The sequence below is a fragment of the Chionomys nivalis genome, chromosome 1, assembly GCF_950005125.1.
Source record: "Chionomys nivalis chromosome 1, mChiNiv1.1, whole genome shotgun sequence".
NCBI classification, from domain to species: Eukaryota; Metazoa; Chordata; class Mammalia; order Rodentia; family Cricetidae; genus Chionomys; species Chionomys nivalis.
Window position 1 is genome coordinate 105422385 of NC_080086.1, and position 12608 is coordinate 105434992.

Here is a 12608-nt window from a genome sequence, read left to right on the forward strand (position 1 = left end):
GCACAACCGAAAATGGATACAGTAAGGCCTTGATCATGCCCTGTCTCAGTCCATGTTCTATTATCATGATAAAACACCATGACCAAAAGCAGCTTTGGGGAGGGAAGGGTTTATTTCGGCTTACAACGCTCAGGTCACACTCCGTCATTGGGGGAAGTTGGCTCGGGAACTCAAGAAAGGAAGCTGGAGGTCGGAGCTGAAGCAGAGGCCATAGAAGAACACTTCTGGTTGTCTTGTTCATTCTTTCTTAGACCATCCAGCAGGCCCAGGGGTAGCACCACCCCCAATGGGCCGGACCCTCCCATATCAATCATTCAGACAGCACCCCTGAGATTTGCCTGCAGGACGGTCTTATAAAGGAATGCTCTCAATTTTTAATCTTCTCAAAGTTCCTTCTTCCAAGATACATCTAGATTTGAGTCAAGTTGATGAAAACCAACCAGCACAGTTGACTCCTTGTCAGCTTGACATACAAGCAGATCACCTAATAAATCATAAACTCTCCTTTCTTGTTCATCCCCAAGATCACATATTAATACCAATGTCATAATATAAGACATTCCAATTTTTAAAAGAACCAGTCCTTAAAAATGTCAATTCTTTAAAAGTTCAGTCTCTTTAAGATAGACAAAGAGTTTTTTTTTTTTTAAGTCCTAGTCTCTCGAATATAACCAAAGTAAATTCTTTCATCCTGAGAAAAGTCAGGCCACAGTCACAATCAATTCAAAGCAAAATCAAGGTCCAACAGTGTAAAGAGCTTAGCGTTTAACACATGAGACCCACTCCTGGTCTCCTGGGCTCCAAAGGGCATGGACAGCTCCACTTCCCTGGCTCTGTCATCCACAATCCACACAATTCATCTCCTAGGCTCTGGATCTGCTCCATAGCTCTTGCTGTCCTTGGTCATCAACCCATGGTATTGGCATCTCCAAAATGCTCAGGTCTCCACAATAGCTAGGCTGAACCTTTGCCTATGGCCTCCCAAAGGTTGTCTGACAGGACCTGAACCGTGCCAAGCCTCAACTTTTCTCCACAGTCCTTAGGTTTATACAGCCACTGAGGATGTACCTCCCCCAACGGCCTCTCTTGGCATCTCCTAGTGACAAGCCTCAGCAGCCCTCCACAACCCCTTCAAACTTTAAAAACCAGTACCACATGGGAAGACTCTTACACATTACCAAGTCTGGCTTCCAGCCTTGGCTGCCTCTAGACCACAACTTCTGTGTGCTGACCCTGAACAAAGACTTCCCACAAGATTCTGCCTAAATGATTCTGGTCTCTTCTTCACCATTCTGATTATTTAGCCCCAGCATCTATTGTCCCAGCCAAACAAAGATTTCATTTTACTTAAATCCAAAATATTATCTCGACACCCTTATAGTCCTTACGGGACTCTCAAATTTCCCTTGGAAACTTCACAAGCCAGGCCTCCCATTATCCATATCTCCTCCAAATTCCCACCAATCGAATTAAGGTTTGAACAATTGATACCTTTTCTATCCCTAAATTCCAAAGTCCTTCCACAATTCTTCCCAGACTACAGGGTAAGGCCTGTCACAGCAATGCCTCATGCCGGGTACTATTTCTATCTTACTCAGTTTCTATTGCTATGATATAATAGCATGACTTAAAGCAGCTTGGGCAGGAACAGGGTTATTTCCGCTTGCAACTCTCAGGTAATACTCCATGACTGCAGGAAGGAACTTAGAGGCATGAGCTAGAGCAGAAGTCATGGAGGAGCGCTGCTTACTGGTTTGCTCCTCATGGATGGCTCAGCCTGCTTCCTGATACCATCCAGGAACAAGAATCTGGAGGTGGTACAATGCCATTAGCAGACTGGGCACTATCACATTAAACGTTAATCAAGACACTACTCAATAGATCTGCTTACAGGCTTATCTTATAAAGGCGTTTTCTCAATTAGCGTTCTGTCTTTTTATATGTGTTTAGATTTATGGCAAGTAAACCAAAAACCAACCAGCACACACTCCAAACCATCAATGTGTATTATCCCCAATTCCTATCAAGTATTCATTAATGAGGTAGTTTTGAAAGGACCCTAAAGTATGAGGTGAACATGGAAATACTTTACTTGCAGCATAAATCAGTTGCTGGAGAATCTGAGAAGTCCATTTGGGTCGGGAAGCTATTCAGAGCACAGAGCACAAAAGTCAGTTCAGGCCCCTGGGCAGCTGGGATCAGCTTTCTGTAACCTCTTGACACTGACACTCACTTCCTGAACCTGAAGTCACCTACCTAGCCCTTCCCCACCCAGTGAAACAACATCAGGATGCTCGTTGGTTCCCTTATCTGTGTCCCTATCTGGTCCAGAGAAGAGGTCTGACCTCTGGACACTAGGATGCAGGATGAGCGTAACCAGCAGGCTCTTAGACCCTAACTCCATTTAGCAGGACAGTCTGGTTCTGGCTGTTTGCACTCCTCGGTTTTTCCTGTGATGTGTATCTACACAAAAGAGCCTGTCTTAAGGTTTCCATTGATGTGACAAGATGCCATGGTCACGGCAACTTTTTTAAAATACATTTTTTATTGATATTTATTGGGCTCTACATTTTTCTCTGCTCCCCTCCCTGCTTTTCCCCTTCCCCTTTCAACTCTCCCTCAAGGTCCTCATGCTCCCTCCCAATTTACTCAGGGGATCTTGTCTTTTTCTACTTTCTACTTCCCATGTAGATTAGATCTATGTACGTCTCTCTTAATGTCCTCATTGTTGTTTAAGTTCTCTGGGATTGTGGTTTGTAAGCTGGCTTTCTTTGCTTTATGTTTAAAAACCACCTATGAGTGAGTACATGTGATAATTGTCTTTCTGTGTCTGGGTTACCTCATTCACGGCAACTCTTATAAAGGAAAAATATTCAGTGGAGTGGCTCACATTTTCAGAGGTTTAGTCCATTATCATCATGGTGCTGGAGAAGTAGCCCAGTGTCCCACATCTTGGCTTGCAGGCAACAGGAAGTAGTCTGTCTCACTGGGCATGGCTTGAACATATATGAGACTTCAAAGCCCACCTCCACAGTGACCCATGTCCTCCAACAAGACCACACCTACTCCAATAAAGCCACATCTCCACTTCCTCTTGGGGGTCATTTTCTTTCCAACTACCACAGTACCTATGCTCAACAACATTCTGGAAATGATTTGCTAGAATCTTCTCTGACCAGGGCAGGCTGACCTCATATGGTAAGACTGGTTTCATTTCTCCACACCCTGATAAACCTATACGTCAATGGGTACACAACCCTGCTGTGCCTGAAGACTCCTCCCATCAGTAAAGCCGTATCAGGAAATAGAACAACAGTGCCTGACTAAGGCAAGAGTCAGTTTAAACCCTGGATTATGGAGGAGTCAAGAAGCTTCAAGGAGGGCTGAGAGGAAAACCAAGGCAGTGGGAGGAGCCTAGTAAGGGAAGATGTTCTCTACATTCAGAGGAATGTTCCAGACTGCTCTCCCTGAGCCACATTCCGTCTTCTTCCAAAACCATTCCCTGCCTGCTTGGTCTTGAGGTTTAGCAAGACTAGTCCCGAGATCAGAGACAGGTTCCAGGCCCTCGGCTGAGCCAATCAATGGACATACCTTTGCTAACCCAGGGGTCAGGTCCTAAGACTGGGCCTTTTCCTGGGAAAGAATTGTTCTTTTGGTTCAGTTACTGGTGACAGTCCTTCCCCTCTTCTTCATCTATGGACATGTGGTTATGAAATGACCATCCAAGTCACCCCATCTGCTCAGAGACCCTACTGAGATGATGGTCAAAGGGCTGGGAACGGGTATAAGCCATGGGCACGAACAGCTGACACGCACCACAAAGAGATATGAAGGAGCTGTGACAAAGCTCATGAACTGTGGTGATCATAGACAACTCTCATTCCAGGATATGAAGACCAGAGAAGACTGGAAGCCTGAAACCTTGCCAAGTTCCCAACCACCAACAAAGAGTTAGTTAGTGGTGGAGGGTAAACTCACCCCTCCACAGCTGGGCACTCCTTCTGAAGTGACTCGAAGCCCCCACACAATGGCCAGCCAAGGGTGCCAACTTGACCCATGCCATCGAGAGGGTCTTGTGGGAAATTCTCTGGATCTGACATTACTATTCCCTGTGCAGCTCTGTCTTGAGGCAGAGAACCTTCTGTCAGGGTGAAACAATTGTATTGCTTTCCTGTCTGTCTGATAAGGGGTCCTTGCTCCTCTACGGCTTATTCACACTGCTGTGACCACAGTGACCCCAGCAGAAGAGACACTGTGTAACTAACATGGTGTGTTAACACAGCTTACCCTTCTCAGCCAACACAGAAGTGCCCCTATTGTTCAGCACCCCAGAGCTACAGACAAGATGCTGATCTCCAACACCTGCCACAAAATGGCATTCCTCCTTGGCACTTCTGACCTGTCTTCTTTGAGAAAACTGGCCGACTGTGTCTTATATTCCTTGACTTAAATGAAGCCCTTAGTGTGAGTTAGCATCATTTTTATTGTTTTACAAGAATTCTCTAGACATGGAAACAAAAACAACAATGAAACGAAAGGCTTGCCAGAAAGGCAGGAAGACCAGTATTTCAAGAGAAAGAGCATGCTGTGACTTTGACAGCTCCAGGTGACTGGAGAGAAGCACGTGTGTCCCAAAGCACTCACGGCAGAGCAGTGTTGGGGGACAGGTGGGAACTGTAGAAATATCCCTTCGAGCAAGAGGGAGGCACTCTGTAGAAAGTTAACTTTCTAGCACACCCTGCCAAGCTCCAGTCCTAGCTCATCCGCTGGCTGAGATCTGAGCCCTTCATTAATCGGACGGTGTGAGCCATTCCATCATCTCTGGTCTCCAGTTTCTCCCACCCCTGTCCTGCTCTCGCCCACCTCCTGAAAACATCAAAAGCACTTTTCTTTCCAGCAGGTTGATGCCAGTTTTTCCTGGGGCTTTAATGAGGCGCGTGACTTTGACTGTGAGCTCGGAGAGAGATCAAATCGCTTCGGTTCTTGTCCTGAGCCTTCATTGATTAGCTATTATGAGTGCTGCACTAAGCTAGGTATTGAAGGGTTACATAATGAACCAGAAAGTCTCCCTGCTTCCAAGAGGCAGCCTAGAGCCTTCTGGGAATGAGACGTGGGCTTAATTAAGGCTCAGGCTCCTTGATCTGAAGGCATAAAGGAAACAGAGTTCCGGCCATGAACAGGACAGTGAAGACACCCAGGCAGGGAGGTAGGAAATACTTTCAGCCACGTTCTCATCTCAGCTCTACAGGCAGCTGCCCACACTCTGCAGTCAGGATGGCAATTAAAGTCAGAAGCAACGGGGCTTTTCAAAGAACAGTCTAAAGAGAGTTCCCTCTCCCCTTCTATACCTTTACAAGTGACTGCAGCATTTTCTTTTGCCGCCCAGATGTAGCGATATATAACTGACAAACACAAACAGCATATTTAAGGTGCCTGGCTCGATGCTCCCATGTATGTGTGTATTTGTGTGTGTGTGGAATGGGTGCATTCACACATATGAATGCGGGTGTGTGCAGAGGACAGCCTCAGGTGCAGGTCCTACAGACAGGCTGTCTTCACTGCCTCTCCTCTAGCCAGGCTGGATGACCCATGACTTTCCAGGGACCGTCCTGCCTCCACCTCCCATCTCCCAGTAGGAACACTTAGATGGCAGACGCTCATGCTATGCCTTTGGTTTCTGTGGGTTCTGATGATCTGCACTCAGGTTTGCAAACTTGCAAGATCAGTACCTGTCCATACTGAGCCATCTCCCTAGCCCTGCATGTAAATATTGAGAAGCAATCAATTTAGCGTGCATCATGTCCTTTTGACTTCGGGTTTATCTTGTAGCTGCCATTGGTCTGTTTGCTTTTTATTTCTGGTGAGAATATTTAAGTCGAGACAGGGTGTCTTCACACCCAGTACAGCATGCTAACCCATTCAACACGTCCATTATAGTCAAGACACACAACTTGCACTCTGCACTGTCTGGTCAACACTGCCTTGTCCTAACTGCTCTGGTAATGTCTCTTCAACTCCTCTTCTCTCAGGACCAAGTAGGGCGGTGGGGGGGGGGGGAATCAGAAAAAGCAAGTAAATAATGTTTTCTTTATTTTTAAACAATTCTTTCTTTTCTGCTGAATTTTTGTTTTCTTTTATTATAATGTTTTATGATAAAAATTCTAAGCCTGGGCTGGAGAGGTGGTTCAACAGTTAAGAGCACATGCTAGTCTTCCAGAGGATCCAAGTTTGATTCCCAGCATCTACATCAATGGTTTAAAATGCTCATAAATCCAGTTCTAGGAATCCGATGCTCTCTGCTGCCCTACACAGCACACACACACACACACACACACACACACACACCAACCTATCACGCACACAGCAGAACACATACATACACATGTTCAGAAACAAAACAGAAAAGAAAAAAGAAAAAAAAATCATGTCTGAATTAGACCCAAACCCAAACCTCTTGAGTTAGGAGTCTCTATATTTTTTTTTTAAATATTTATTTATTATGTATACAATATTTTATCTGTGTGTATGCCTGTAGTCCAGAAGAGGGCACCCGACCTCATTACAGATGGTTGTGAGCCACCATGTGGTTGCTGGGAATTGAACTCAGGACCTTCAGAAGAGCAGTCAGTGCTCTTAACCGCTGAGCCATCTCTCCAGCCCCAGGAGTCTATATTTATGTTGAGAACAGATCATTTGGCCTAATGAAATTCTGGCTATGGTGCAAGAAAATTTGGCCTCAAGCCATAAACATTGTCATTTGGTATTCGACGGAGAAAGATGGTACTAGCGGTTACAAATTGTAGCTGCCCACCGTCCTCAGGTTAACCCTGCCACAATGTCGAGTATGTGCTTATCATTAAACTGAAAATGAGGTATGGAAAAGCTTCTTATCTAGCGAAAGGAATGTGTGCTGTGTTGGGTGTTTCCGTTCTGCCGCCCCTTCCAACAATCCTGGTAATGCTGACTTGCAGACTTGCGCACGACAAGCCATTGTCACGCAAGGCATCTACTCTGGCCACCTGCCTGAAGAACCCCTCTCATTCTGTGTGAGTCTAAATAGACACTTAGGCGCCCACAAAGTTCAGCCCCAAGTGTGGAAGTGAGACCAGCCACTATCTAGAACATGATCTGGAGCCGAGAGACCAACCAGGGTACAGAAGATGCACTGGCACTGGGCGATGGTTGTCATCTGCTCCGCGGGGTACTCCCCGAGGCACAGCTTGCAGGACAGCAGCGGGTCGAGGGCCAGGTCCCAGGTGGGCCGGTACCTGGCAGTTGTCATCGCAGAGCAGTCTGAAAGGAGAAACGCACATTCAAGATTCGCTGCTGTGGCTCCCACAGAAACACAGAGAAACCACTCCTCTTGGTTACAATGGGAGTAGATGGAGACAAGGTACTCTGGGGAGGTCTATCCGGGGACCCCACCTCAGGTCTGTGGTGTTGATCCTCAAACTTGGAAAGGACCACACACCCCCATCCTTCCCTTCATGCCTTTGAGGTCCATTTGATTAAAGTGCCTTCTAGAGGGGTAACCATGGAAGACAGTCTTTGGTTAAGGGAGTCAACTGCTTGGATTGGACTCTTCCCCAGTTTGTGACAGAGAAACATCTGTGGGAAAGGACCCGAGGAAGCCTGTCTCTAAGGCCCTTCCTGCCCTCATAAGGCATGCAATTTCCCCAGCAACTGCTTCAGCAAGCCCATTTTCTAGAATGTTCGGTTCTGGACAGAGAGGGTGTTTGACAGTCAGGCTCACTCAAGGGAGTCAAATGTGTGCAGCAGACCTTCAGTGATGTTTCAGGATACCCTAGGACTTCCTCAGTCACATTCCCAAGCCACCCGTGACTGGCGTCCCTGCCCATCTATGTTTGCCTGTTGCATAGGGGTGGTTATGCTGCATTAGTCCCTGTTGCACGGTGGCTATGCTGCATTGGCCATGCTGGCTGTTTGATCATCCATGCTGAGCCAGGCAGCCAGAGGATTGTGGGGGGAAGGGAAGAGGTGGACCTTCAAGTTTTCAAGTCAATGCTGGTCTAAAGATCCCTTCCACTCTGGAGAAAGTTCCTGTTGCTTACATTAACAAATCCATGTATCTGGAGATCTAAATTCTCACTTGGAGCCCTTGACACTTGATTTGAAGCATCCTGTCCTCACCGGGTACCTGCGACACTTAAGTGCTTTGTGATTCTAGTAGTCGGCTTTCCAAACTCGGGCTTGCCAAGCTGGGAGCCGAACAGCCTTCCATTAAAACTACCTCAGGTGGTCTGAACTAGTCACTTCTCATCCTAAGATCAACACTGATGTGGAGGTGTGGCACATATCCTTCCTCACCTACATCCCATTTTGAAGGAGGCGATCAGGAATACCTGCACCCCCCAAGTGAGAGCAGACAGCAAGGACTAGATCCTCTAACCTCTTCCTTCTAGCAGAGGGCTCTACGCTTAATGGCAAAGACATAGACAGGAAGGAAAAAGGAAAGAATTACGATGCCATGGTCAGCAAACAACAGCTCCAGCATCTCAGAAAGATCCAAAGATACCTGAGGAAACTTCTAACCACAGATCTTCTAGTCTGACTCAGGAATACGGTCTCAGTAATCAAAACCGTTGTGGAAACACCCTCAAAGCCATGCCCAGACATGTGTCTCCTGGGTAGCTCCAAGTCCTGTCCTCCCTCCCCATTTACAAAGATTGACCATCACACAGTCCAATCAGGAGAAAGAGCAAGCTTAGCGTTTCTCATCAGAAACATGGTGCAGAGCAAGCTGGCAGGGGCAGAACCCTGCGTGCTTTGGGTTAGGACAGAATTAATGTTCCCAACCCATCAGCCATAAATGCTACCACACAGGTCCTTACCCCTTTGTGGGCTTCAGTCTGCACATGTGTGCAGCGGGGTTGACAATCCCACTTCATGAAAGGATGAGATGAGGAAGGAGCAAACAGAAGTCTTCCTCCTTCACCTAGAATGTCTCATATTAACAACGCTTCATTACTCCAAGACAGTGGTTCTCAACCTTCCTAACACGGCAACCCTGTAAGACCATTCCTTGTGGATCAAGGGGATACAAATCGGAAAAGAAGAAGTCAAACTCTCACTATTTGCTGATGATATGAAAGTTAGCATAAGCGACCCCAAAAATTCTACCAAGGAACTTCTACAACTCATAAACACATTCAGTAATGTAGCAGGATATAAGATTAACTATAAAAAACCAGTAAGTCTTCTGTACACAGATGATAAATGAGCTGAGAAAGAAATCAGAGAATCAACACCCTTCACAATAGCCACAAATATCATAAATTATCTTGGAGTAACTCTAACCAAACAAGTGGAAGACCTATATATGACAAGAACTTTATCTTTGAAGAAAGAAATTGAAGAAAACACCAGAAAATGGAAAGATCTTCCATGCTCTTGGGTAGGCAGAATTAACATAGTAAAAATGACACTCTTACCAAAAGCAATCTACAGATTCAATGCAATGTCCATCAAAATTCCAGCAAAATTCTTCACAGACCTTGAAAAAAATGGTACTCAACTTCATATGGAAAATAAAAAAAAAAAAAAAAAAACAGGATCGCCAAAACAATCATGTACAATAAAGGAACTTCTGGAAGCATCACAATCCCTGATTTTAAACTACAGAGCTACAGCCTGGTACTGGCATAAAAACAGACAGCAGGACTAATAGAACCGAATTGAAGACCCAGATATCAATCCACATACCTACGAACACTTGATTTTTGACAAAGACATAAAAAATATAAAATGGAAAAAAAAAAACATAGTTAAAAAATGGTGCTGGCATACCTGGATATCAACATGCAGAAGAATGAAAACAGATCCATGTCTATTGCCATGCACAAAACTCAAGTCCAAATGGATCAAAGACCTCAATATAAAGTCAGCCACACTGAGCCTCATAGAAGAGAAAGTAGGAAGTACACTTGAATGCATTGCCACAGTAGACCATGTCCTAAATATAACCCTGGTAGCACAGACACTGAGAGAAACAAATGGGACCTCCTAGAACTGAAAAGTTTCTGTAAGGCAAAGGACATGGTCAACAAGACAAAACAGTAGCCTACAGAATGGGAAAAAAATCTTTACCAACCTTACATAAGACAGAGGACTGATCTCCAAAATATACAAAGAACTCAAGAAATTGGTCATCAAAAGAGCAAATAATCCAATAAAAAATGGAATACAGACCTAAACAAAGAACTCTCAAAAGAGGAATCTAAAATGGCTAAAAGACACTTAAGGAAATCCCCAACATACTTAGTCATCAGAGAAATGCAAATCAAAACAACTCTAAGATTTTATCTTACACCTGTAAGAATGACCATGATCAAAACCACTGATGACAATTTATGCTGGAGCGGTTGTGGGGTAAAGGGCACACTCCTGCATTGCTGATGGGAGTGCAAACTGGTACAACCACTTTGGATATCAGTATGGCAATTTTTCCGAAACCTTCCTCCAGACCCAGCAGTACCACTTTTGGGTATATACCCAAAGGATGCTCAATTGTACCACAAGGACATGTGATCAACTATGTTCATAGAAGCTTTGTTTGTCATAGCCAGAACCTGGGAACAACCTAAATGTCCTTTTACCGAAGAATGAATAAGGAAAATGTGGTACATTTACAAAATGAGGTATTACACAGCAGAAAAAAAATGATATCTTGAAATTTGCACGTAAATGAATGGATCTAGAAAACATCATTTTGAGGGAGGTAACCCAGACCCAGAAAGACAGTTATCATATGTACTCACTCATAAGTGGTTTTTAAACATAAAGCAAAGAAAGCCAGCCCCAAATCACAATCCCAGAGAACCCAGACAACAATGAGGACACTAAGAGAGACATACATAGATCTAATCTACATGGGAAGTAGTAAAAGACAAGAACTCCTGAGTAAATTGGGAGCATGGGGACCTTGGGAGAGGGTTGAAGGGGAGGGGAGAGATAGGGAGGGGAACAGAGAAAAATGTAGAGCTTAATAAAAACTGATGTAGAAGAGTCTTTATCTATCTGTTGTTTCATTGGCTGATTAATAAAGAAAACTGCTTGGTCCGATAGGTCAGAACATATGTGGGTGGAGTAGACAGAACAGAATGCTGGGAAGAAGGGAAGTGAGGCAGATGCAATGGAGCCAGACGCCAGGTCAGACATGCTGAATCTTTCCCGATAAGACACCACCTCGTGGTGCTACACAGATTATTAGAAATGGGTTAAGCAAGATATGAGAGTTAGCCAAGAAGAGGCTAGATATAATGGGCCAGGCAGTGTTTATATGAATACAGTTCGTGTGTTGTTATTTAGAGTGTAAAGCTAACCATGCAGGAGCCAAGCAGGACGAAAAGCAGGCCTGCTCGCCTCATTCTACAAAAAAAAAAAAAAAAAAAAAAAGTTTTAAAAAAAATTCCTCGTGTTGCAGTGACCCCCCCCAATCAGACAATTATTTGGTTGCTACTTCATAACTGTAAATTTGCTACCGTAATGAATCGTAATGTAAATATCTGATATGCAGAATATCTGACATGCAACCCCCAAAGGAGTTAACCCACAGGATGAGAACTACTGCTTTCAGAGAAGAATCCCATGATGCCACCGTGTTTGGTAGCTGGTGCCAAGCCAATCTACATGTGTGCACTTTTCCCCACGTTCAGTCAGCCAAGGCTCACTGGGTGCCTGTGTGCAAATACCAGGTGCCCTTGAGAGAGAGAATGAGTACCTGGGACTCAAAAGGAGCCCACACAAACTGCAAACATAGACAGGTAAGATACAATGACCAGTGGGGTGTGCGAACATGGCAGACACATGGGGAGCCCTACCCCAGGAGCAGAGTACCACAGAGATAAGGGTGTGGCCACCCTGTTCTGGAATTATTCAGGAGTAAGGGCCACTAACTTGCACCCAGGGCAGGAAATGGGTGGCAGCAAAGATGGGCCAGGGGCTTCCCAGGGCAGTTATGGCTGCAATTAACTTACTCTGCACTGAGGATATTTTCCCCTGTTATAAAGGAGTCATTGACACAGATAAAATGACTTTCAGATGGATGAAGTGGAGCCTTTAAGAAAACTTAAAACATGTGCCCAAATACAGAAAAGGTGGAGAGCACAAGAGGATCTCGGGGTTCCTCAGTCTTTGAGGGTGTAAGAGGACACTATGAGTAGCCCTATCCTACCCTGAGGGTGTGTTCATATAGAGCATATCTATATATCCTGAGTTATTATTATTTAAATGCCAACATAGGTTTTTATGGGGTCTAGAGATCATAGACCATAGTCTTCTGACTGCTTGCTCACTGTGGAGCTCTCTGCATATTTTCCTGTTTAAATCCCTCATTTTGTCTCTCTTGTTTACACTTTGCACTGTACAAAGAGACTACGCTTTGATTAAGAAAGGGTCACTGGCCCTAAGGGGTTCACAGACCTTAACAAGACTCCCTCAAGCTGAGGGCTGGTAGGCTTCATACTCAAGATTGGAAATGTCCAAAGGGGGCAGCCTCTGCTAACTGATTTCTAGGTCCTGGAGGGTGGGGGTGGGGGAAAGATTGCTGACAGTGTCATAGGCACAGGGCTCAGATTCTGCAGCACACC

At 45.0% G+C, this 12608-nt stretch overlaps 1 protein-coding gene across 3 annotated transcripts in view; it reads right to left on the minus strand.

Annotated features, from left to right (window-relative positions):
- Positions 1 to 12608, minus strand: part of Rnf144a (ring finger protein 144A) — a 125045-nt gene that overhangs the window by 33941 nt on the left and 78496 nt on the right. For 2 of the 3 annotated variants that reach the window (XM_057784547.1, XM_057784531.1), the window contains one exon: positions 7148 to 7293. In XM_057784547.1, coding sequence (XP_057640530.1) covers positions 7148 to 7282 — 135 coding nt within the window. In that variant the 5' untranslated portion in view covers positions 7283 to 7293. The remainder of the gene's footprint in view (positions 1 to 7147; positions 7294 to 12608) is intronic. The other variant, XM_057784539.1, reaches the window with a different exon arrangement.